Source organism: Rhinolophus sinicus, chromosome 1 (assembly GCF_057876585.1).
Source record: "Rhinolophus sinicus isolate RSI-liver-muscle chromosome 1, RSI-T2T, whole genome shotgun sequence".
In the NCBI taxonomy this organism is placed as follows: Eukaryota; Metazoa; Chordata; class Mammalia; order Chiroptera; family Rhinolophidae; genus Rhinolophus; species Rhinolophus sinicus.
This window is the reverse complement of record NC_142501.1, coordinates 34,075,041-34,102,099: the sequence shown is the minus strand read 5'-3', so window position 1 is coordinate 34,102,099 and position 27,059 is coordinate 34,075,041. Positions and strand designations below refer to the sequence as shown.

General features: G+C 37.6%; 1 protein-coding gene across 15 annotated transcripts in view; it reads right to left on the bottom strand.

Moving 5' to 3' along the window:
- PLEKHA5 (pleckstrin homology domain containing A5) overlaps positions 1–24,545 on the bottom strand; it is a 205,685-nt gene extending 181,140 nt beyond the window's left edge. For 2 of the 15 annotated variants that reach the window (XM_019714636.3, XM_019714643.3), the window contains exons 1-3: positions 24,034–24,485; positions 23,804–23,883; positions 21,312–21,369 (exon numbers count right to left, since the gene is read on the bottom strand). In XM_019714636.3, the coding sequence (XP_019570195.3) occupies positions 21,312–21,369; positions 23,804–23,883; positions 24,034–24,125 (230 nt within the window). In that variant the 5' untranslated portion in view covers positions 24,126–24,485. Of the gene's footprint in view, positions 1–9,914; positions 10,035–21,311; positions 21,370–23,051; positions 23,068–23,803; positions 23,884–24,033 lie in introns of those variants that run through there. The other 13 variants (XM_019714633.3, XM_019714629.3, XM_019714631.3 and 10 more) reach the window with 13 other exon arrangements.
- Between the last annotated feature and the right edge of the window lie 2,514 nt (positions 24,546–27,059).

Here is a 27,059-nt window from a genome sequence, read left to right as displayed (position 1 = left end):
GCAAAGCGATATAGGATAAATATTGTTACATTACTTGTTACATTACTAAATAATGACTATCAAAATCAATTAAAACTGTGTATTACTTACTACTTTGTAGACCTTGCTTATTTTATCTTTGCATCCTAGTGCCTGTTAGATTATGTAACACACAGCATTCAGTTAATTTCATCTTTTCTCAATTAAAACATAAATTGATTTGAATTATTAAAACTTTTTATTTGTAATCTTTAAAACCAATGCAAAGTGTTTTGTGTTTGGACTACACAAGGGTAAGGGGCAGGTCTGTCTTGTTCATTATTATATTCCTAATAGACGATGTTTAACAATTAGGGGCTCAAATATTTAAATAAATGCATGATTTTTTTTTTCATGTTCTGTAGAAAGAGGAAAACAAAACTATGATTTCTAACCAGAGTGTATACCAAATATATATGAGAGGGCTATAATGCAAAAATTACTGCTGATAAGCTCCGTTTTAAGAAAAAGTCTTGTATATGTCAACCATATCTCAATGAAGCTGGAAAAGTGTCTTGGAAGTGACAAGTAGAATAAGCTCATCACAGTACAGGATTAACAGCAGTGTTATCATTTTGGATCCCATAAACATTTACTCTAAATGGCAAAATGAACTTTTGTGTGCTTTCTTACCAAAACCAAAACATAAAAATTCAGTATCGTGTATAGTTTCACCAATCATACATTTTCACCTGAGAAGCTCCATACGACCAATTTTCTAAAGTAAAAAGCCAACTTTTTATAAAAAAAATCTCTATATACAAAAAGCTCTATAAAAATCTCTAATTATTTCCTCTTCTGTTTCACAGAAATTTTAATAACTGGCTTGGTTCTACACCCTAAAGGAAAAAAAAAAAAAAAAGCAAGAAAATGCTCTTATCTAACCTTTTTGATCCCACTGCCAATTAAAGAACATACTCCAAGGGAGGTCCCTGCAATACTATCTTTGATAATACCTGACATAGGAAACCTCAAAAAGCAAGATTATAAAATGGAAACTATTTTCTAATACAAATAATTATCACAAAAAGCAATCAAAACTAATGGGTAGCAATTATAAAAGTTAACTTCTTTGTACATGTGGGTCCGCCTATGTAAGCTATTATATTTCTGAGAAAAGGACCCTTCATTCCATGTACACTTTCCAGAAATGTCTCTGAAAATAAACAAGATTTTCAATCAGGGATGAGTTATTTTCAGAGATCAATGTGATTTTTTCAGAGGGTATTAGTAAACAGAGGGTTCCCAACTCAAAATGGTTCAACTCCCGATTGATTTTTTTGACTTGACAATGGTGCAAAAGCAATACACTTAATAAATTATATGAGATACTCAATACTTCATTATAAAATAGGCTTTGTATTAGATGACTTGGTCAAACTGCAGGCTAATGTAAGTGTTCTGAGCACATTTAAGGTAGGCTAGGCTAAGCTATGATGTTTGATGTTAGGTGTATTTAAATGCATTTTTGATATCGATATTTTCAATTCAGGGTGGGTTTATTGGGACCTTAAGTCTAGGAGCATCTGTATTTGGGTCAGTAAGGTGTTATCGTGCTCAGTTCCACAGAAGCTGTCACTATTCTGCCGCATGTGTTTGATTACAAGAAAGTAATTCTATCTATGATAGAATCTTGTCACCTAAGTGAAGGCCTTGGCAATCTTGAGTGCAGAGCAGTAACAAATTTTAGATAGAGATTAATAATATTTTATGCCCAAGTCTATGATTCACACCCTTAACTTACCATCTTTTGCATATTTGACTCCAATCTGATTCTAAGCAGCCCACATTTGAAGTCCGGAAGCTGGTGATTCCAAAGATAATCTACAGGTCCCCAAACCACACTAGATCAGGCAGATGTCTGACTAAAGACTAACCGAGCAACACACAAATGGAACCTGAAGAAAAATCAAGGTTTTGGGACTTCATAGGAAAGGATCTTGCTTTTTCCATTCCTGGCAGAGTCTCTCTTACTAGATAGAGCTAGGTTCATTATTCAGAAGCATCTAATAAAAGCATTTTTATTTAATCTCATGATCAAAACAGGTTTAGGATTGTCTGGATTTCCTTCTTGCCAAGTAAAACAGCTGATAATATAAAATCACACCTAAGTTACTTTACATAGAGCTCATCTTCCCAGTATGTGACTACCAGGTTCCAGATAAGGACTAGCAAGCAACATAAAGAAATATAAGAACTAGAAAGGGAAAGGATAAAAGAACTGGAAAGGAAAAAAAAAATTGTCATAACTTACAGAAGACTGATAAATAATTATGTTAAAATTAAGAATTATATTCATCAAAAGAACCCTTTAAAGAAAGTGAAGGCAAGCTACAAACTCAAAGAATAAATTTGTAAAAGACTACCTATAATAAACAAAAACATCATAAGGAAAAAGACACCAAGAAAAGTGGACGGAAGATACAGGCATTTCACAAAGGAAGAAACATGAATACACAATAAACTTAATAAAAGATGCTTAATTTCATTACTCTTGCAAATTCAAAATAAAAGCCACAATAAGAAAACATTCGACAACCACCAGACTGGCAAAAATGTAAAAAGTTGGGCAATATCAACTGCTGGTGAAGATATGAAGCAGCAAGAATTCATATACTACTAGAGGGATTACAACAGCACCAGCACTTTGGAAAATAGATTTATCCAATAAAGCTGAAACGTGCATACCTTACCACCTCAATTTTACTCCTACTCATTTTTCTAGAGAAACCCTTACAAATGTGCATGAGGACACATACAATAATGTTCACATAACTGCCATAAAATGGGAAACAAATGTCCACCAATAGGAAATGATTAAGTTATAGCATAATCATACACTGACATGCTAGTCATAAAAAATAAACTATTTCTTAGATGAAGCTCACAAATAATTACATTTAACAAAATAAGCAAATCACACATAGAATACCTCTACTTTTGTAAAGATTAAAAAAAAGGCAGTGGAAATTAAACCATTAACAGACATAGGTGGTAAAATTTAAAGAAAACCATAAAAATGTTACAAACACAAAATAAGGGATGGTGGCTGCCTATGGGGGGGAGGAATGGGATTAAGTGGGGCAAGAGGAAGCTTCAAAGGTCTGAGACATGTTCTGTATCTAAAGCTGAGTATCACGTGCAGTGGTAAAAGTCACCTTATTTTTCTTTGTCTGACAAATGTTATATTCATTTGGTATGTATTAAATGTTTCATAATGAAATTAAACATACTTAAAAAGATCTTAAAAGTCTTAGATCAGATAGATATAAGCAACAGTGGAATAAATATTTCACCACAGAGATTAGACTATTGCTTATTGCATAAAATACTCACCTGTATTGCACACTTTAAACTGCATAGATTATTTTAACCTGCCTCCCCCTTTCATTGGAACAAGTATGACCAAAAGGTTAAAAGCAAGCAAGTAATTACTATTAATTATTTTACATGTTACAAAGTCCCTATTTATGAGCTTATACTTAAATTATTTCCTGGTGGTTCCGGGAATCTGCAAAATCTTCCACTGCTGTCATTTCTACTTTGTTGCCTATTAGGCAACTGTTTGTTTAAAGATTATGAAATTTTGCTCCGGTTCATCACACAGTTTAAACTTTCAAGAGACTAACAGCAAAAAGAAGAGATTAAACATTTACGTTTAAAATATCTATTAATACCAAAGTAAAAAACTTTGACCAAAAAATGGAAAATATTAATCTGAAAATCCTGATCCCAAGGATTTTAGACTTGACTTAGTACTTGATACATAGCACTACATAAATTAATTAAATCACTGTCCTTTAATATTTGTATATCATTAATGTTTCATATTTTTAAATAGTTTATATTTGGAAAACATCACTTCTAATAAAAAGGTATTTAAAATATTCGAAAAAACCTACAGTGAAAATACTCAAGCAATACATGAGTATATATGTATCTGTTCGGTATGTAAGCTCCCAAGAGTTCCCAATATGTCTACCTAAACCGCTTTTACACAGGCAGATCCCAGAAATTCCTGGGTTGACCTCTCTATCTTTGGCCATATGAGTCATGGCCACTGTTAGTCTCAGGGTGACTTTTCTCTAAGATTGTACTGAACCTAAATCCATCAAGCCTCTCAATGCCCACGTTCATACCATCTCTATTCCATTTCCCAATCCATCCCTTGACCCAGCATTAGCCCTAAGAAGCTCTGCTCTCTCTCCCTGACCTAGCCTCCACTCTACCTCTAGCTTGTAAACTAACCTACCTGTGGAATGGTGTGCTCTATCATTGGCAAACTCCCCCATAGCCTCAACTTCTTCTCAAAGCATTACCCCAATATCCTGGCTGTTAAGGACTCCCCCTGAGGACAGCAGCTGTGCTGCCGCATTTTCTCAAACAACAGCTGTTTACTCCCTATTAAAGGTCCTTCAACCACCTGAACCATTCATTTTTCTTAACCCCAGGACCCTGTCATGCCCATCTGAAACCACTACTTCAGTGACCACACTGCATCAACACAACACTCAACCTCTAGCATGCGTGTTTAATTACTCTCCCTCTGGTGATTCTCTGGTCTTGGGAGAATCTCTATCCCAAGCCATTAGATTTCTTCTTGCTCCACTTCCCTCCTTCCAAAACTGAAGTCCAATGGTCTTAACATTTCAACAAATTTATCACACCTTAAACTGTCATGCTCATCGGTCTTCATTGCATTAATCTGGAAAAATGCTTTGTGGCTTCAACTATTCATTTTCTCTAAGCTCCCACTGCCATGACCCTCCCTAAAGATTCCATAAATACTCAATGAAGGTATACGAGGTACCAGAGATAGCACATAGTACTCTGTATTTTAACAAGTTACTGACTTGTTTATCACAAAATTTTTATTACAAATATTCAATATTTACTGAGCATCTCCTAAGAAGAAGGCACTATTCTAAGCTCAGAATTCAGGAGTGAACAGGTCAGAAGGGGTCCTGATCTTGTGAAGCTTACATCCCAGTGAGGGAAGACAAATGACAAAAGTAAATAAACAAAAACTTGAGGCAGTGGTAATTGCCATGAGGAAAATAAAACATAGTAACATGACAGCGGGTGCCTGGTCAATGCGATTAGGGTGTGGGCAAGATACAGGCATAACTCAGACATTATGGGTTCAGTTCTAGACCACTGCAATAAAGCAAGTACCACAATATAGCGAGTCATAACCTCTTTGCTGGTGGAGGGTCTTGCCTTCAATTTGTAAAAAACATAATATCTGTGAAGTGTAATAAAGCAAAACACAATAAAATGAGGTATGCCTGTACTTGAAAGCCTTCTTGGAAACACAGAAACCTACAGCATTTTCCTCACCTCCCACAACAGGAACACTAGAGGCCATTCTGAACCTTAATCTGACATGACCCTAATGAGACTCAATACATCATCAAAAGGTAAAATTACCCTACTCTGCAACATTTAGGAGCTGTTTTAATAAAGAAAAGAATCTCACACACACCCACTTAACTTTCTATGTAACTGACGAAATACATGATCAGTAGTAGTGTGACCATGATAAAGTGTAATCCCATATTTGAGACACAGGAACTGTAAAATTCAACTGGGTTGTGTGATTCTTTGGGCAGGTGTACTATATGGATTACAAAAATCTTCCAATTCTTCATCCTTCCCTGTATCCACAAACTTTGCAATATGAGCTTCCAACTCTTCCCTCCAAAGGTGGAATCTGTTTATCCACTCCTTGAATGCAGGCTGGCCTTGTGACTTTCTTTGGCCAACAGAAAGCAATGGAAGTGACAAGGGCTGTCCAAATTCAGAGCCCAGGCCTGAAGAAACATAGAGCACTTCTGCTTACTCGCTTGGACACCTGCCTTCACCAGAAGAGCAAGCCTAATGGAGGATGAGAGATCACATAAAAGACAGCTGAGTCATTCCCGCCATCCCAGATAATGCCATTCTAGACCAACCACGATGAGCAAAGTTTCCTACTTGACCCACAGCTGATCTCAGACAAGAGTAAACCCAACAGAAACTAGAGGAAATGCCCTGCCAATTCAGGGAGGGACCTGTGCACAATAATATAATTCTTATTTTAAGCCACTGCATTTTTGGATGGTTTGTTATACAGCAGTAACTAATACAGCAAGATTAATTAATCATATTTGTTCAACTTAGATAATCTATTACATTTCTCCTTTAATGTTTTTGAGGAACTGAAGCCAAAAATTGTAACATTTTAATTTCAGGTTCTTCTGCAATGAGGCTTTAATAGCAGGCCAGGCAGGAACTGTTACATACAGAAAGGATTTAGAACCCCATCACAGGATTCTATTTCTCCTATCAATAATACTGCTTGTTTTCAAATTTAGAATTTCTTTTGCAGCTCCGCTGAGTAAGAAACAGCAGCTGGACTGAAAATCATTCATATCAGAATAACGAGGGGCTAGCTTGATATTGTAAAAATGTGAATTATTAGGCAAATGTTCAGAAACGGACCCGAGATTCCGCTGTATAAGAAAAATATAAGTAGCTGATTTCCTTGTCCTTTCATCATTCTTTTCTAAAACACAGACATTTCTCAGTGTGAACTATTTCTGAGAAACATATCTATTTTTCCAAATTCAAAAGAATTGCTTTACATTTTTGCACACTGTCTACTACCTCCTCCAAGAGCGTAAGTACGTTTTTGGAAGTAGATATAATAAGTATACATGCTACCTTCCCTTTCCACTCATCTGGGGAAGCATAAAAGGTTTAGTGACTTGGACTTGGCCGGTCCTGTTTTCCAACCCCGTAGAGTTGTTCTGAGAATCAAATTAAGAGGGAAGAAGAGGAAAGTGTTGAGAAGGAATGTGACCTCGCTTGGCTCATTGCCCACATTTCTCAGTCCCGGCCTACTCAAGCCACTACTGGTCATGGGTTCGGCCTGTACCCTTGGGCATGCCTAAGAGTACCTGTTTTCCAGCAACTTTGCAGAACCTGTGTATTAATGCATTTTAAATACCTCAAACCTACATACGTATTTATCCAGTTGCAATCCACATTCTCTTATTCTTTCTTTTTTATTAATAAGGGGTTCAGTTCTTTTACTTCTCCCTCCATCCGCCCCCTTTTACAGACAATAATAATTTATTCCACAGTTAAATTCATTCATTTTAAAAGTATAAAACATGCTTTTATAAAACAGCAACACCTATATTCAAAATTGCCTTTTCATAGTCACTCCTGAGTACACCGTGTCATATACTGCTTTCCTTACAATTCAGTTCGACCTGCCTACGTAAGAGTCCCTAATGTTACAATACCTTGAATTCTTTACTACCCTGGAGAACATAGTCAAACTAGGTCCTGCCTTTTATCTCCAGCTTTGGACAACAGCTACTTTACCCTTTAAGGAAAGTCTTCCTCAGTGCCACTGGGCATTTTAAAAATAAACTGATTGCTAATACCTAAGTCCCAGGGCTTTCTTAAATATAAAACATTTTAAAAACCAAATATGTATATTATTACGTGTACACTGCACTATCACTAACAAACACTTCTTGCTTATCATGTGCAACGGTACCTACTTTTAAGAGGTTTAAAATCTACACAGGATGATGACTTAACCACTATCAGTAGGACAAGCATTTTAAGCTCTGTTCCAACATAAATGACACCGAAGCGTATTCTCACATATACCCATTGTTATGAACCAGCAAAACAAATACCCATGTATTTCCTATCTAGACCATGTTTTATAGTTTTTCCAAGTTGGTTGACATAAATTAACTCATAACATCATAAGCCTATAAAACACGCAAGACAAGAATTATTCTCTCCATTTATACATGAAGAAACTGGTACATAATAGGATGAAGCGATTTTCTCAGAGTAGTTAGGTGAACAGAGGTAACAGAGCCAGCCAAGGTCTGGCCCGTGGCTACCGTCCACTTCACTGCAGTACTCAGGTCACACAAGCTTACAAATATGCACACTGGGATCACACAACAGAGTGTGTTCCTCCTGGCAAATCTAACTGGCCTGGAAAGGGCCAAAATCGTATTGTGCTCTCAACTCCGGATTTCCTAGGGAGATACTCACTAAACCTCCCGATGGGCTGCGGTTAGGTTAGCACCCGTTTACACTTATTTTTAAATCACAATAAGAAAAAAAAATAAGCTTACTAAAATGTAAGACATGGATTAGCAGCAACACACGTACATAATTTATAAATAAAGATACATATAATGAGACTGTATAACGAAAAACTTTTTAATTGTAGGGGTGCACAACCAACGTATTTTGATTATCTCTACGAAGCTAACTGGTCCAGACATCAAAAATACAAGTAAATATCCAACATAAATCATTAAGAAAAATAACAAGAGAGAAATATACAAAATCTATGGAAGAGACAATTCACAGAAGAGATTCAGACAGGCAACAAATAAAGGAAAAGAGGCCAACCGTGGCCAAAACCAGGAACATACAAATTCAAACAAGACACCATTTTGTCCATTAGATTACTTAACACTTAAGTCTGGTAATACCAAGTGCTGGCAAGGATTATTCAGGAAAGAATAATCCGATCTGCTCCATGATGCAAGGGTAAAAATGGTGAAGACTTTTTGGAAGACAGTTGGCCTAATTATAAACCATAAATTAAAGCAAACCATAAATGAATCTAAACGTGACTGTCAAATGGCTCCAATAATTGGCCCAACTTCAATTCCCAAAGGAATCTAGGAAGTGTATGCACTGTTATCATTTGGGACTTTCTGATTCATTACACAGTCAGTTTTTCACAATGTGTCACTTCTAATCACTGTTTTTTTTTTACTCCATGGACTTACTGAAAAATATTGTTTTTCATTAATTTTATAAGTATGCTTTTAATCATTTCAATATTTTTGGACCCCAGTTATAATGTTTAGCAGGATTTTACTGTCTTTATCTAAAGCTAAAATACACATACTGCCTAACTCAGCAATTCCACAGCTAACAACTGTTTTATAAAAATATTTACACATAACCACAACGTTTATGTGTAAGTATGTTCACTACAACACTTTTAGAAATTGAGAAAAAAATGAAAAACACTAAATGCCCAACAATAGGTGTATAGCTAAATTATTAAAACACGTTTTACAGCTATCGAAAGAATAGTGTTGACTTCTAACTACTAATATGAAAAGTCCTAAGATGTTTATTAAATAAGAAGGAAATCAAACAATAGTACATAAAGGATAAGCTTATTTTTGTTAAGCAACAGAAACATTGTCCTATAAATCTCCCTTAGAGTGCAGAGGGCTATCTGTCTAACCTTAAATTGTCATTGATAATTACTTATTAAGTCACATGAGTTCATCCAAAGGTCAAGATGACAACTCAGTGAAGCACTTAAAAAAAAAAATCACACTCACACAAATACATACATAGGTGAACTTCCTTCCTCTTCCTTCCCCTCCTCTCCCTCCCTCCCGTCCTTCCATATATATATATATATATATATATATATATATATATATATCCATCTACCAATCCATCCATCCATTCACCCATATAACCCTGGCACTACTGTCTTCATCACTAGTATAGGTACTTTGATCCTCATCTAGGAATTCTGCTACAGCTTTTTCACTCAGCAATGGGAAAGAGCAACCCTGGTACAAAACATGGGTATTTTGTAAACTCATCCAGCATAAGATACCAATTACTGATACCTTATACTACCAATTATATTAACTGTCAATGTGAAACCAAGATGAACAAAAGCTTACGACTCAATTTCCTCAAGTACTGAAATGTTTTGAACTACTTGGGCTTATGTGCAAATTCATGAATTGCTTCTACTTTTTGGTTTATGGCTTTAGAATACAAATTCATAGATATTACATTAAAGATAGTAAATACACCCACATACTTACCTAAGCCCTTGCAAACACCACTAACTTATTACAATATGCTTTCTTACTGATCCAGAAGTTGGTCTCTCCAAACCTTCTGAATACAGTGCTCCAAAGTGCTACTGCTAATCAATTAAGAGTTGGAACGCTAGTTGAAACTTATTTACCATCTCTGGTAGTCCATTACATCAACAAACCACACCTCTTGGTATTCACAGGCTTGTGTAGTCCTCTCCCACTTTTGATTTTGGCCTTGCTCATGTGACTTGCTTTGGTTAACAGGACATAAGCCAGCACACTGGGGCTTGTCCTCTCGGAATGTTCCCTCTTAGAAGCCAGCTGCCATGTTATGAAGAAATTCTAAACAGACCCCCAGGTGGTAAGAGGCCATGAGGAGAAAGACACTGGACATTCCAGCCACGTCCAGTTCTAGCTGAATATATCTGCATGAGTAACCTCAGTTACACCACACAGAAGAAGAGCCTAGCTAAGCCAAGTCAACCCCAAAAAAGGTGAGGAATTATAAATTGTTGTTTTAAGCCACTAAGTTTTGGGGCTGTTGGTTATGTAGCAGCAGAAACTAAAAACCTAATCAATGTTCCTAAACATCTGAATCACTAATAACAATCCACATAGATTCTCCATCAGTTAGTTACCTTTCAATTTCATCAATCCAATCAAGAATATTGCATGTTGGAGAAATGGCAGTACTTTCATACATATATACTGCAGAAGAGAATACAAATCTGTACAAAATTTAGCAAAATGTTTAGTAATGAACCTTTTTAAAACCTCAAATCCTTTTCCAATAATTCCAAGTCTAGGAAACAGACATGCATAAGAATGTTCTATAAGAATTTTTCTCATAGCAAAAACCTGGAAACAACATAGCCATATAACAATAGAGGAATGATTAAACTATTATATATTCATAAGACAGAACATCATAGTTATTAAAAAAATCCATTGAATATATAATGACATGAGCACACACAATATAAATTTAATGAAAATAGTATTCAACACAGTATTAGCAATAAGACCAAATCTTTAAAAATATATATGCATACGATTATGCACATATACTGAAATATTAATAGAAATTCTCTCTGCATAACAGGAGTGGGTGATTTTTATTTTTTCCTCCTTTATACTCATCACTCAGTATTTCCCAAATGTTCTATAATAAAAATACATTACTTCTATAATCAGAAAAAACATTTAACATTATAAAACAGATTAGGAAAACACACACAAATTAAACGTAGACGTATTATTTATTTGATGCTTATTGTTTGATTTGGAATCCTTTGATACTTTACTCCATTTTTTCCAATGCCAACATTATTAAAGTGCATCTATATTCTATGACGGAACTAATTTTTCAATATAAATGTAGTACAACCAATGAATTTTCAACAGAGAAAAAAATCTGACACTAAGTTGAACATGTTACTTTCCCTTTATCATTGCTTTCTACTACAAAACAGGGCAAGGAGTTCCTTAGTTCTTTTCAAGACTCTGCCATACTGTCCTATTTTACTGAGTTTTAAATTTTAGGTTGAACAGCTTAACAATAAATTATTTAATAAAATAGGTATTACCAGTTTCCCCCAAAATAAGACCTAACCGGAAAATAAGCCATAGCATGATTTTTTAGGGTGCTCATAATATAAAATAAGCCCTAATGCGTCTTTTGGAGCAAAAATTAGTATAAGACCCGGTCTTATTTTCTGGGAAATAACAGTAGGGCTTATATTACGAGCATCCTGAAAAAACATGCTATGGCTTATTTTCCGGTTAGGTCTTATTTTCAGGGAAAACATGGTATATACACCTTCAACCAAGTTCAGCAAAAGCTGTTGAAATTGATTCAATATGAAGACTAAAACTATTTTTCATCTCAGAGGCAATTTTTTTTTTAAGACCATGCCTATACAAAGAAATAACATGTGTAACATATTGGGAAGGGATAGGAGAAAGAAAACAAAAATCTCATGGGAGGCACATAGCAAGCAAGTTTTGGTAGCATTACTGAAGCACTGACACTGGGAATTATTCTCTGAAGTGGCCAGTGATTCCAGAAGAACCAGAGGGAATCAATCCCTGGCCTACCACAGATCACAGTGACGGTCTACTGCCTTGGTTTCCTCCATCTCCCTTGCTTACAACAGCCAGTATAGGGTCGGTCCTCAGTATTCACTTCCTCTTCATTCTCCCAGATCCAGTCCTCAACCATCCTGCATAGCTTCAACTACTCCTTCTGCAATGTAACGCAAAATGCTTCCTTGAAGAGCAGTGATAATATCAATAGTCTGGAGGGATTCTTTTGGGTGCTTCAAAAGTTACTGGCCACTCCGGAGAATAATTCCCAAATAGCTCAGAAGCTACTCCTAAGTGGCCAAGAAGCCCCCCACGTGGCTCTGAAACGTCTATCACCTGCACAACATGAGGACTCCTTTCTGTTTCTCGCAGGTTTCTACAGGACCCACTGACTTCCATATTTTAAGATTTGGTCTACATTCTCTTTACCCATACTATTTATGTCAGTACAGACTTCAGCATCTCGCTTGTTCTCTGGAAACCACAGCAGCCTAAACTGTGAAAGTCTGTAATGGAAACAGCACGGACCATGGCAAGGTCTGGGTTTCTGCTGTCTCTAAAAATGCCTCCTGGGTCTCTGCCCTGTCTTGGATTTATCATGGATCTGGTCCTACAGTGAGGCTTCCGAGCATATCCTGTCTGTCTCTTGGAGGAGAATCACATAAACCAAACTTTGATAAACAGCTGATTTACTAACTCAGGTTGGGTTGGAAATGTCAACAGAGAATATTTACATTTCAGAAAAAGCCAAATTATTAAGTTTCTAAATCGCGTGAAATTAAGTTGACTGTCATCATCAAACTTCATTCAATCAAGAAATATTTATTGAGGAACTACTATGAGAAAGCCTTTGGCTGAGGGACTAAAAATACAGCAATGAACAAGACTGCTTTTCATGAAGCTTTCCAAGCATAAGGAGTGCAGGCAAACAGGTATTAAACTAAGTGTTGCCTTGCTTCTAACATATACCTCTTAAATACACTGTTTCTGAAATAAGGATCAAGGGGTTTATTTAACACGATCATCTCTCTCTCTTTTCCCCCTGAAACGCTGTTATTAAATCAATGGTAACTGATAATCACGGGTAGCTTAAAAGAAATATGGTGATTATACAATTAAATATTTAACCATAATCCTGTTAAGTGCTAAGAAGTATAAGGTGAGAATCTGATGGGGGACAGAACTTACTCTGGAGGGGCTCCACTAGCCTCCAAAATCTTGTCTTAACACAGCAATGACCCTTTCAAAGGGTGAAGCCAGATGACGAGTCTCCTCCTCTGCTCAGACCTGCTACGGCTCCCCACTTCCCTGAGTAACAGCCAGTTACATCAACCAATGAGACCCCACAGTCCTGCCCATTACATCTCTGATCTCTCCTCCTTTTTCTCCTACACTCATTCCTCGTTCCTCTTCTCCTGAACCTTCCTACCTTACTCTATTTTTTTCTTATAGCTTTTATATATTCTCACATATATACAATTTACTTATTATGTGCACTTTGTCTGACATTCTCTCCCCTACCATCCCACTCCCCAAAAGGGTAGAGTTTTTCGGTCTATTTTGTTTAGGGATGATATAATCTAATTACCAAGGCACATAATTGGGCGTTCAAAATGTGGTGAAGACAATGAAAGAAAGAATGCATCCGGGAACAACTGACTGGAAAACCTTGCTGCTGGGACTGAGATAATAATCAAAATCAGTTGGCTAAGCCTTGCTCTGTATTAGATACTAGGGAACAACTTCTGCTATAGTTTTTTTTTTTATTCTCTTTTCTAAATTTGCAAATCACACCAATCCCATCCCAAGCCTTTCTTTAGACATGGCAACTCTCTCACTCAGGTTATGGTCCAATTTCAAGCCCAAGATGCTAGTTATTCTTTATCTTTCAGGTGATTTGGCTCTGCTCTATTCTGATCTACTATGTGGGGATTTCACAGCTGAACTTTCAGAGGCAGCAGGCTTAATCTTGTGTTTGTGAGAAACGCCTCTTCCAGTAAACCCCATTCCTCTCCACATATCTGGTCAAATCTTGATGTGTTGGGACAGCCGGATGGCTCAGTTGGTTAGAGCGCGAGCTCTGAGCAACAGGGTTGCTGGTCTGGTTCCCACATGGGCCAGTGGGCTGCACCCTCCACAACTAGATTGAGGGACAATGGCTTGGAGCTGATGGGCCCTGGAGAAACACATTGTTCCCCAATAAAATTTATTGGGGGAAAAAAAAAAAGCTTGATGTGTTCTTCACAGCATTTATCACAGTCTACAATGATACATTTGTGGTTATTTTATTACTGTTTATCCTACTAATTTAACTATAAGCTCCTTCAGAGCAAGGTCCATGTCTATTTTATTTACAAAGCCTAAATCACCTGGCACACAGTAAATAATAAGTATTTGTTGAATGAATAATTGGATGGATGAATATGACATTTCCAGCTTGGATCTATATGTACGTAGATAATTAGGTTGCTGACAGGATTTGGCAGGGGAGGGAGCTGTGCTTCTTGCTCATAAGGAAGGAATAAAAGATAACGTTGGGAGTCCTATGGAAAGGCCGTATTTTAGCCACCTAAAATGCTGTCTCCTCAAGATAAGCAGCTCAAACATCAAACCATCATTAACACTGCCACCTAACGTTCCCCCACCACCATCACCTACTCCTTTAATCTGGTCAAGGGGACCAATCATTCTTGTAGCCACTCAGACACAAAGGCTTTGAGTGGCTTTTGACCTCTTTTTCTCTGTCAACCTCCGAGCTCAGCAAGATTTCTAAGGCCTGTCAACTCCTCTTTAATATCTTTGATCAATGGCTTCCTTCCTTTCCATTCCCACTGCTACCTACTTGGTTCAGTCTACCTCCCAGATGACAGCCACAGACCCAGAATTGGTCTCCTTGATTTCAGGCTTGCCCCCTTTCTAATCCATGCTGACTATATTAAAATTTCCCTTAAAACCCTCACTTTACACTACCATGTTTCCCCGAAAATAAGACCTAGCCGGACATTCAGCTCTAATGCGTCTGTTGGAGCAAAAATTAATATAAGACCTGGTCTTATTTTACTAATTTTTGCTCCAACAGACGCATTAGAGCTGAATGTCCGGCTAGGTCTTATTTTCGGGGAAACACGGTATTAATGCTACACCAAAAGACATCTGCAATGGATTGCCTAGAAAATAAAAAGTTCAGCCTGACATTCGAAGACCAGACACAATATAGCTCCAAACAGTATTCCTAGTTCTACCTCCCATGATTGTAGCATTTTCTATGCTGACGTCACTTACCAACAGGGTATTATCACTATTCATCACATACATTATACATATTCCCCACCCCTATGAATTTGTCCCACCGTTCATTTGTGTCAACCCATTGGAATTCCATCCATACCCCCAGGCCTACCTCTTCCTTTAAGCCTTTCCAGGACAGTCCAGCCTAATTTGCCTCTTCCTTCTCTGATTTCTTATGACACCATCTGACAGACAACTAGTGCCCTTTTTTTACACTATTAACTCCAATTTACACACACAGATACGTGTAACTTTTCACCAATTAACCCCAACTAATGCACATCTATTATAGAAAAATGAAAAGGTCATAGGAGAAGAGAACTTGTCAACAAATGCTAAGAAACTGTGTCTTTCATAGGACAGACAGAGGTGGGCAGATAGGGTGTTTACATCCGGTTAGTCTCCAGGGTATCCAACTCCGACTTACCTAACAAATTTTATCTTTTCCTACTCTTCATTTCTCCCCCCTCCCCCCTCCTAAACATACATCAGCTTTGAGAATATGATAAAATAAACAAGAGGGATCTATCTGGATTAAAGGGAAAAATCATTTGAGAAATCCAGAAAGGGTTTTCAAAATGCAACCACTTGAGTTGTGGGGGCTCCTCTTGTTCTATCCCAATTAACTCCTTCAAAGGAGCCAGCATTGTACCACCATTGTGGACACCGCTTACTCAGAGGGTGACTGGAGGCCAGGCATTACGCTATACTTGGGAGCTGCAAGGAGAAGACACCGGGCAGGCCTGGTCTTGAGCAGTGGTCCTGGGGCTAAAACAGAAGGACACTGGGATTCCAGGATAAAATTCACTGTTTGGAAGTTCTGGCAATCCAATCTTGAAACTCGAAGTGCATTTTATCGTGGAAACACTGTTATCTATGGTAAACTTTCCTACTCTGTCACAGAAGCTCTTCTTTCCCTTTATGAAGATGCCATTTTTAAGTCACGTTTGTTCCATTTTTTGTTTGAGTGTCTATTTCTCCTACTAGAATGGAGGCTCCAGGAAAGCAGGGTCCCTGCTGTGTAGCCCCCCAGTGAATTTCCAAGCCCCTAGAACAGTGCCTGGCATTTACTAGGCACTCCTCAGTGGATGCAAAGGAATGACCAAATCCCAAGACCCTGTTATTATACCAGTAAACAGGTTGTTAAAAGGTTAAACAAGCTTTTATTTGTAGGCAGGCCTACTAACCTAACCACTATGCTTGTTTCTATGAACGAGTATCTCTAGTCCTAAGCAACCAACTTCTGTTGGGATACATACTGCAGGACCTGCTTATACTGTCCTGTACTTTTAGGTATAGAAGGGCTTTAGCCCAGAGACCTTAATTTGCATGCTAGTGACTAATAATGAAGGTATATGATCTACAATAGATCTTAGTCTCTTTAAGTTTCAGTTTCATCATCTAAAAAAAAAAAAAGAAAGAAAAAGATAACAAAGGGATATTGAGAAGATTAAACTAGTTTAATGCTATGCTGAAAAGCCTAGCCCTAAATAAGTCCGTATTTCCCACACCATCTCCCTCTTTTAATACATTACATGTCTTTATATTACAAACTCCTTGAAGGTTGTTCACAGTTGTGTTGTGCCCCCTAAATCAGCATAAAGTGTTTTATACTGGTAAGAATACATATTACAGTCCAAACTCTATTATGAATATGAAAAAGAAACATAATGTCCATGAATTGTTCTGAAGCATTATATGGTTATTGCTTTAGGAATCAAAATCCAATTATAATATTACAGAACTAAAGTATACCAAACAATTTTAAATATCAAATACATAGTAATATATTCTAACATTCTTGTGGCAATTATGTTATGTTCCCCATCTTCACTCATATTTTAGAATGTGATCATCTATGAAGAAACAGACTTTTTTCCTCATGCAACCTTACACAGCTACTTCTTATAAGAACTCCCTTCACTGCAGGTTAAATTGAAATTCTCAGCACATTATATCCAGCTATTGCAGATACTGAAATAAAACTTCATTAGTCAAAAATCAAGCACTGCTCTATTTGCATATCTAAGAAAAAGTTCAGTTTTCAGAACTTAAAATTTTAAGTCAAGAAAAAAGCATTATGAAAATGTAATCTCAAAATTTACATATTATTTTATTATCCTGAAATGACTGTTTTGATCCCCAATCCTGCCACATAAAACAATGACCTTTAAATAATCAAAACAATGTTTTTCACTACTCAGAGAGCATTGTTTTAAGATTTACTTGGCACTTGAACCATCTTAAAGCTTTGAAACACAAAGGAATAGTCAATGACACATCCATTTTAAGCTACCATATGACCTGCCATTACAGAGTCTTCAAGTGATAGTTTCAAGGAGTAAGCAGAAAGCTTTATAACTTTCAAATACATAAGATTATTTTCTGTACTTAATGGGCTAAGTTATTTGATTATTTAAAGCTATACTTTATAAATTATGAAATTCACTGTAATTTTCACATTCTTCCTAAAGATAAATAGTATGAATTAAGTTTTAAAAGCAAAATGGAAACTCAATAATCAAACTCTATGTACATGTATTTACACACACCATAATAAAGTAATTTAAAGGCTAACTAGCTTAAGATACACAGAAAAACTACTTTTCTCAGAAAAAAAATTAAAGTATTAAATATTTATATTTAAGATAAAGAATTAATTTTCAAATATTAACATTTTCTGGCTAGATGAATTTAGAGTAATATGCATTCTTTATATTTTTTGGTCTGTTACCTAACTATAAACTTTTATTAAAAACCAATTTCAAAATGTGTATAAAATAAACTGATTATCCAACTCATATCTGTACTACTCTTACTCTAATCAAGTCCTTTGTTGACATTAGCACTATTAACTGTTTCTGTGAAGCTCTGCAGGGAAGATATGTATGTACACAACGTAAAAAATGCAGCAACACAAAGAACTCTGGCACTCCATACTTCATACTTATCTATGGTTATCTGTACAAAGCTTAAAGAGACAGACTAAAATAGTTACGCAAGTAGGAAACCTAAGTAGCTTTCTCTGTTTCCCACTTCATCTCTTCTTGGCACCGTGAGTTCAGTATTTTGTAGAATACTGTAAATTCCCAGAATAGCACATAATTCAAAGAAATTAAAAAATGGGATGGAGTTTGGAAGTTGCCCTTTCCAGTCAGCCTAATTTAAAGATGTGACTATTGAGCTCTAAAGTCTGTAAGAGGTTCAAGACCACTGTCCAGCTCATCCAGCTCTTCCCACTCTTCCCCACTCCGATCGATGCTCTTTTCCTTACCACCCACATTGATTCAATCAATACCAAAATATTATCCAAAGATAATTCTTTCTGGCAATCTGCCATTCTGAACAACAACTAACACTTGTTCAGCAGAGAAATAATTTGAGTTAAATGTACCTCACTTAGGAATGAAAGTAGAAATAACTCAAGTTCTTTAGGTCTCCCTTCTTGCTAAGGGAGCCTCCAAGAACCACAGGATTAGGAATAAGCAAGAGGCTGAGGTGTTTTTTACTGGCCTATCTTCCCCCTTCCCATGTGAACAAAACCCACTCTGCTTATTCTATCACCTCATTTTCTTGTAATTTGATGAATAACCTTTCTTTATCTAAGAGAGAACCAACAATGAGAAATATATTCACCAATATGAATCACTTTCCTACTTCAGACTTCTTTCTTCTACTCCAAACATTCTAAATATAGTTCATGTTTCTGCTGTTTCTCATCTTGCTGTCTTTGCAGACTATAAGTTTCAAAACAACAGCATGTTTCTGTTGTTTTATTACGTGGTGTAACAATGGAAATAGTAATTCTGCTGACTGTTTTCATGATTAAAATGAGATTCAGACGTGGTAATGTATGCAAAAGCACTTTTTAAACTGCAAAGTTTAAGACAGAAGTAGTGTCCTATTGTATTTGAATGACAAAGCATCCTAATTGCTCATAACAATACAAGTAAGTAAAAAAGTTTCTATGAAACTACAGCCTACATTAGGGATTTAACTAATCTTAAAAGAAATCAGTCTTCTGATATGAAACCCAAAAAGGAAAAGCAGTAGCATCTGCCATTCGACAAATCATATATTTGTCAATGGTAATTTTACGGAAAAAAAAGTTTAATGTGACATGTTTCTATAATATGCTCAATTTTAGAATAAATTACTTTCATAACCTAAATTATTTACGGTTACTTTTAAATAATTATTGCCTAGCTATTTATACCACACGATTAAAACCCACTAGTTTAAAAATGTCTTCAGAGTTAAAGTAAAATTACAGCTTTCTTAATATTGTCCTCATATTCCTCAGAAACATACTTAGGCATAACACTCAAATAAGATTCTAATTTGTTTTGGTCAACACAAAAGAAAGTCAAAAGGGCTAGTAAAACAAAAGAAAACAGTCTCTCCAACAGCTTAGTTCTAAATTAAAACACATATTCTGCCCATACAGAGTAACATTTTGTACTGTCAAATAAACATTCATCTAAGAATGCACATATTCACAGAAATTAAAATATTGAGAATTGTTCTTATTCCTATTCTTGTAAGATCAGCAAGGCTTAATGTACAGTAGTTAACATTATAGTGGATAAAAATAAATGAATTCCATCTTTCTTCAGAAATATCAATACTACATCCAAAAAAGTATCACTTTTCATTGTAATTAAAACTCACTTTAATTCAGCACAAAAACAACCACTAGAAAAAAATACTTGGTGACTCTGCACTTTACTCACTTTTATTTTTTAGATCATCTAATAATGCATAACGCAATCTCCAAACAAAAGATGTAACTGAAAAGTATCCAGAGAAGGACCACATCATAAAAATCACTCCATTCCTGTATCTTATTTCTCCTTCCTCTACCTCCAACATCCAAAAGCAAGCATTCTTAATACCTATAATTATCCCTTGACATTTTATACATATATATGTGTGTGTGTGTGTGTGTATCATGTGTGTATATATATATATATAATTTTTTTAGAATGATATAGATGTATATCATTCTAAAAAATGTTAAAACCATGCAAGTAATTATAATTTAGTGGAAGCATGGCATGATCTTAAAAATGTCACTTAGTAAAATACCTTACAGGAACTGACAGAATAAAAGTAGACTTAGCTATGTAGCTGTTGTTATCAATAAATTATTGACATCGCAACCAAATCTTGTATTTAAGCATTCTCTTTCAAGCTTCAGTTCCTTAAAATTAAATAAAAAAATTTAAAACCACAAAAACAAGCTCTAAGTAAATAAGTTTCTAATATAAAATGAAGATAAAACCACCTTTATTTTCCCTTGGGGGATAAAAAATTTTTCCTACATAATGTTAACCTAGGCATTGTATACATGTCTCCAAGTACTACCAAGTTAACTGTGAATAGAAATTGGTTCAATATTTTATAGAATTAATTTAAAGGTTAGGACTGACTGATCAGTTCTCCTCTATATGCTCCACTGAAAGTCTTTTATTCAATCACAAACGTCAGTAAAACATTTAGATATATTTTTAGAACTTAGATATATTTAAATAAACGGAAGCAAATTACAAATGCCTAAAGAGATGTTTGTGAAATATTCACTATTTCACTATTTATTTGTTATTACTTTTAGCCCTGTCATTGATCATCAAACTGTAACCTAGCTTTACATCACTTTTGCTACTCATCAACAGCTCAGGTCAAAAAACACATAAACAGAATTCACTTAAAAAGAACAAAAAAAGATGCTCAAGACAAAATATTATAATGCTCTATCACCCAGGAATATCCACAGAAGGACTAAAAATATAATTGCGGCCATAAACAATCTAATATCCAAATCAATGAATGTCCAGGCAAATAACAAGAAAAGTAAGAGTGGCATCTTTTCTCTCAAAATTCCAACACTGTATAAAGGATAAAGTCAGTATTATACGATAACCCTTAAATAAAAACCATGATCCTATCTAGACATACAACTATTCAACTGAAGATCAATCACAACATTCAAATTAGCAAGGAGAAAATTCATAATAAAAAACTCACTTTATATAGTATCTTGCACCTTCAAAAGTATATGCTTCTTCCCAGCCAGTGGGCAAATCTAAAAAACACATATTACACAATTAGTATTACTTCAATGGGACAGCAAAATAAGTTTCAACCCATTTTAATTATTCTTTTTCATGATAAGCTATTTTTTATTAAGTAGGTTTCTAACCCTCCAACCCCCAAAAAAGTGTTGGACTGGTAATAAAACTCATAGTTGATATATTATTTTTGGCAAAATGGCAATTCAATTGAAAACCACCAGAAAAGTATCACAATATTACAGATATGTCACGATTACATACATTAATGATTAGAGTAGAGAGGAACAATACTTTGGCATCCAAAAAACGAAAGGAAAGCCTTCGAATCCTAGGTAAAATACCCATGAACTGTTGGCCAAAAAAAAAACCACAAAAACAAAAAAAACCCAAAACACTGCGTAAAAGGCAACACCTGCTTCTTCTTAGGTATTAGGTTGGTGCAAAAGTAATTGTGGTTTAAAAGGTTAAAAATAATTGCAAAAACTGAAGTTACTTTTGCACCAATCTATACGTTGTGTCTATTTAAGACTATACTTTTCAGCTACATAAATGAATCCATCCAGGAAGTGTCACTGATGAGAAAGAACTTCCTAAATAATCAGGGGAAAAGAAATCTGACATCACACACTTATACATATGTGTTTCGATAGACTTGACTTTAAAAGATTTGTAGTTTCAAGTAATACACCTGCCAATAATTCAGGTGAACCATGATAACTTTATGTGCTATATATTACTTACAAATGACTAGTGGCTTGGATTTAATCAAACCTCTCTAAAATAAAAAGCCGTTGATATGTCTACAAAGGCAGTCAAAGCAAAGTAAACCAAACCAGAAAAAAATCATGACCGTCTTTAAAAAAAAAATTAACGTGAAATCATTAAGATAATTTTTCTGTGGTATGAATATGATCAAATCTGTGGGGGTAAATGGGATATAAATTTACATTGCACATAACCAAAATAAGCAAGAAACAATTCTACAACATGATTAAGCTGAATAATTTAAATACCATGTTGGCTTCTGAAATAAATTTGTTACTACTACCCATAAGGCAAAGAGGCCAGCAAAGTTGAAATGTGTATGCAAAACACTGAAAGGTATATTGAGGTCAAAGACTGCTCTGGGGAGTTAAGAAATATGACGATGTTATTAGTCAGAAATGCCTTTAAAAATGTAACCTCATGTTTGCTACACCAACCTTCCCTTTCCTCCTCCACCTTTTTGCAAATTTGGAAACATTAGTCACTTCAGTGAGAACTCCAGAATTTTAAAAGAAAAGGCAGGTTTGTTCAATATGCCGGCAACTTGAAGGGATCCACAGAATTTCAGAGTTGGAGTGAAAGTACTATCCTGAAAGCACTGCTGAAGCCGGCCTCACCTCCGACCTTAACTGTTCTCAAGCCTTTCCAATCACCAGAAATAGAGGCAGGCCAGTAAGAGAACACGTTACGTTTCAAAGACAAACAAGTTTCACGAATGTAAACAAAGAACGACAAAAGAAAGCCAGACCAGCACTGAAGCTACCACCAGCCCTGCTCCGTCCACCTCAACTCATATTTAGCATTCAAACAAGCTACCAAAGGCTCCAGAGAGGTCAGCTTCCCCGCCGACTCCCTCCAATTAGGGCACAAATGCCCACACACGGGACACCCCCTTGCACGCCCACCGCCTCCTGGCGGTCTGTGCAACCTCAGTATTGCTGCCGGGGACTTTGAATCTGGCTGGCCAGCAACTGCAGCTGCAAAAGCCTCCTCCGGCTCCTGCTGCTCCTCTGGTGGCAGGAGGAGCAGCGCCCAGCGTTTTCTGAGCTGTTCTTGGTCACAGAGAGGATCGCAGCACCCCCCAAACTCCTCTCCTCCTCCTCCTCCTCAATCAGCCATCTACCCACAAATTCCAGCTAAGAGGATGAGGAAGCTGCACAGCAGGAGGCTGCTCTCCCGGGAGGAGGGAGAGAATGTGAATACATTATCCGGGCGGACCAGTGGCAGGGTCCCGGGCTGCGGGGAAGGGAGTGGGAAAGGACTTCGTAAAGGTTGAAAGGGCGGGGTGGGGGAAGTCTTGGGAGAGTAGGAGAATTCAGGAGTGACTGCCGGAGGAAAAACTCTGGATTCCAGGTTTCCTGCGAGACGGGAGTCGGCCACCACAAGGACAGGGGGGGTGTCCAGGTTGGGATAGGGGAGAGGGCACAGGAAGAGGGCGCCGTCTCCAAGTGGTGATGAAAGGCTGCGGAGAAGAGAGGTGTCCAGAGACTCGAGAGAACTCGGCGGTGGAGCCCCTGTGGCCCCTCTACCTGCGGCCGCCCCCGCCAGCCTCCGCCCCACCTCTCTGCCTCCGGGGGACGACGGCTCCGGGCAGGTTGCCGGGAGGCTGGCGGCCCGGGCTCTGCCGCCTCCTCCCGACGGATCCCAACTCCGCTCGGGCCCGGCCGGGCTCAGCGTTACCTGTGCTCTGCCGCCGGTGCCCGGTGACCACTGCCTCGCCGGTGACGGGGTGCAGCCAGGTGGTGCTCTTCGCCTCCTCGCTGCAGGGGTGAGAGAAGGGGCAGAGACGGAGCGTGAGCGGGGGCGCGGGAGGAGCCGCGGGGCTGAAGCTGCACAGACCGGGCTCGCTCTCCCCCTTGTCGCCAGCCTCCCGCACCCTCCGGGCCCCCGCGCCGTCCCCGGCTCTTTACTTGATGAAGAAGACTCGGCCGCCCCTGGTGATCCCGTAAGTCCAGGACCGGGGCAGGGAGCAGATCCACTCCAGGTTCAGATCCGCCGCCATGTCTGATCCCCAGCCGCTGCCGCCGCCGCCGCCGCCTTCTCCTACTGCCGCCGCGGGAGGAGGGATCGAGCGAGCGAGCTAAGGGAGCGCGGAACGAGCGCGGCCGGAGCGCGCCTCACCGGCCCGGCGCGCCCCCGCGCGCGCTCTACCCCCTCGGGCGGCGCCCGCCCCGCCGCCCGGGCTGGGTCGGGCCCGCGTCGCCGCCCCTCCGCATCCTCAGCGGCCGCCGGCCGGCCGCCCAGCCGCGCGCGCTCGGGGGATGGGCGAGCGGCGCCGCGCCCCGAAACCGGACCCCTCCCTCGCGCCCCTCTCTAGCTCCCGCCCCACCTCGCCCCAAGGAAGGTTTCGGGATCGATTAAAAAAAAAAAAAAAAAAAAAAACACGTCCTCTGCCCCCAGGGCTTTGCCCCAAGGCTTCCCAGCCCCGAGCGCGATTCAAGGGGAGTGAAATGTCCGCTCTCCGGATTGCTCTCTCTTTCAAACAACAAAATCACAGCATCTGAGCTTTGTTTTGTAAGACCAATTGGATATCCAAGAGATTTTTCAAAATATATACTATATATACATATATCTATCTATCTGTACATATTATATATATATATATATATATATATATATATATATGTATATATTTAAAATAGAAAGCTGTTTTTATTAAAGCACACGAAAGACTTTTCCTGTTTGTGTTTTGTGTGCCAGATATCACAGGCTTGACTAGTTATCATGGACCAGTGAAATGAGTAGATTCAGGCTTGCCAAAACAAATTTTCCTTTTCTTAGGCCTCTTAAATCATATAATGCTTTATAAAATAAAAACTTGCCTTTTACTCTTACATTTTTTTAAATATTCACTTATTGTCAATCTTGATTTCTGCCTTTCACTATCTCACATAAATTCCAATAATAGCTAACTTTACAGAGTCCTTGAAATGGTGTACATTTTAATCCCCACAACGACCCTATAGATGCTATTAGAATCCCCATTTTCCAGATGGGAAAAATGAGGTTTAAAAAACAGTAACTTGCCCAAGGTCATAGTGTCAAAGCCTGGAGGCAAACTGGCTCTAGTATTTCAAAAGTCTTTTTGTATAATCGCACTACTATACTTATTTTAATAGTCATGTTTATCTCATTCCCCACACACCTTTTTGTTCTTTGAACTAGAGAAAGGCAGATTTCACTGCAAGTGAGGACTGCTCTCTTAACACCACCTAAGAGTACTTGCCTCTTCCCATTGTGTCTGGTCCTCAGCTACACTTGGAACTGCTTATGAATCTTTGCAGCAAGATGACTCATTCCAACAGAATACACAGTTCAATAATAATAGTACTACAGTACTTGGTATTCTTACAGCACCTTTTTCTCACCAGTATTGGGTGCCTCTGAAACATTATCTCATTCATCTTCCCAGTAGCTCCAAGAGGCGAATAATAATCTTTTTCAATATTTAAGGAAACTAAGGCATAGAAAGGGTAAATGACCTTGGCTAACGCCATATCCAGCAAGTCCGGTGGGGCCTGGATAAGGATGAAGCTTTATGGACTTTTTCTCCCTTACTCTAATTCCTCAAGGCCATTATATCTTTGGTGAAAAGGAGTCTGCAATTACTGCTATAATTTTCCTGTCTATCTGGATACACAGGGGAAAAAAATAATGTCACTTTAATGTTTTCTCTTCTTGGTTCCTTTGCATTCTCCTCCTTCATTTCACTACTTATTACTTCTTGACATCTTATCTCCTGCCCAGTCTGTGGAAAAGATGACTTTTTTTTTTTTGTTTAATCAATGAATAACTAAAAGGAAATGTTCCACATTACCATCACTGGTCACTGGATATATAACATTGCAAGAAATTATATTGTGCTACCATTACAAATTTAAAAATCTAAATCTAAAGCGAATCTTTTAAATATCAAGTAACTCTCAGACTAGCCACAATGTTTGACTTTTTGACTGTATTGCTGAGAAGTTTTAAGTTAACCGTATGTTGTATGGAGATTCTTTTAAGCTGTGAATCTTTGATTTCATAAGAGTCATTAGTGCAAGGAATATTTCAAAAAGTGACAGAGATTCACTTAATAAAAATATGTCTCTTAATAAATTGCATTCACAGTGCTTAAATGGTCACCTAAAATCTCAAGTACAATTCTATAATATGTCCCAAAATTTAGGAAAAGCAGTAAATAAAAAACTTAGCAACATACATACAAAATGAGGCATGCTTTAGGGAAATAATGATCCTCAGGCTTCCAGGAGCTAATAAAAGCAGCTTCATACATTAGGGTTTTGGGCATTCTAGATAATTTTCACTCTTAATGAGCAAAATTGTGTTTTTCATAAAATTTTTCTAGAGTGCCCTTTCTCTATAACGGTACTGCCTGATCTGATCTGCTTTACTTCCAGTTACATGTATATGTGTGTCTCCTTCACTGCAGGAGGCTAAGAATCATGTCTTCCCCATCACTGAATCCTCCCCAACCTTGAGTCAGTACTAGAATGGTTATTGAATTGCATTTTCTTCCCATGCTTCAACTTTCCAATAGAGTTATTTCCAAATAACATATCCCTGTTTTTATCACCCCATACCTCTTCAATAACTGACTCATTCCTAAACTCATATCTAACCTCTGCTTTTTATTGCATTTTTTATATTTCCAGCCTAGGAGACTTCAATTCCTTATATCATGATCTGCCTTTTTGTGGAGTATTATCCTATGATTATTGCAGCTTCTCTGAAAAAAAGAAGAGTTAAAAGTACTGAGCACTAAAAATAAACATAATTCTATTCAGACATAGAGGGCAATCCTTGTTCTAAAGAACTGCCAGTTCAAATGTAACAGAAAAATACACAAGGTAGCAAGGAAAACTGAAAGGAAAGTTTGATAAAATATGAAAAAACAAACAGAACAAGGTGACAGCAAATCAGCCCCATCCCC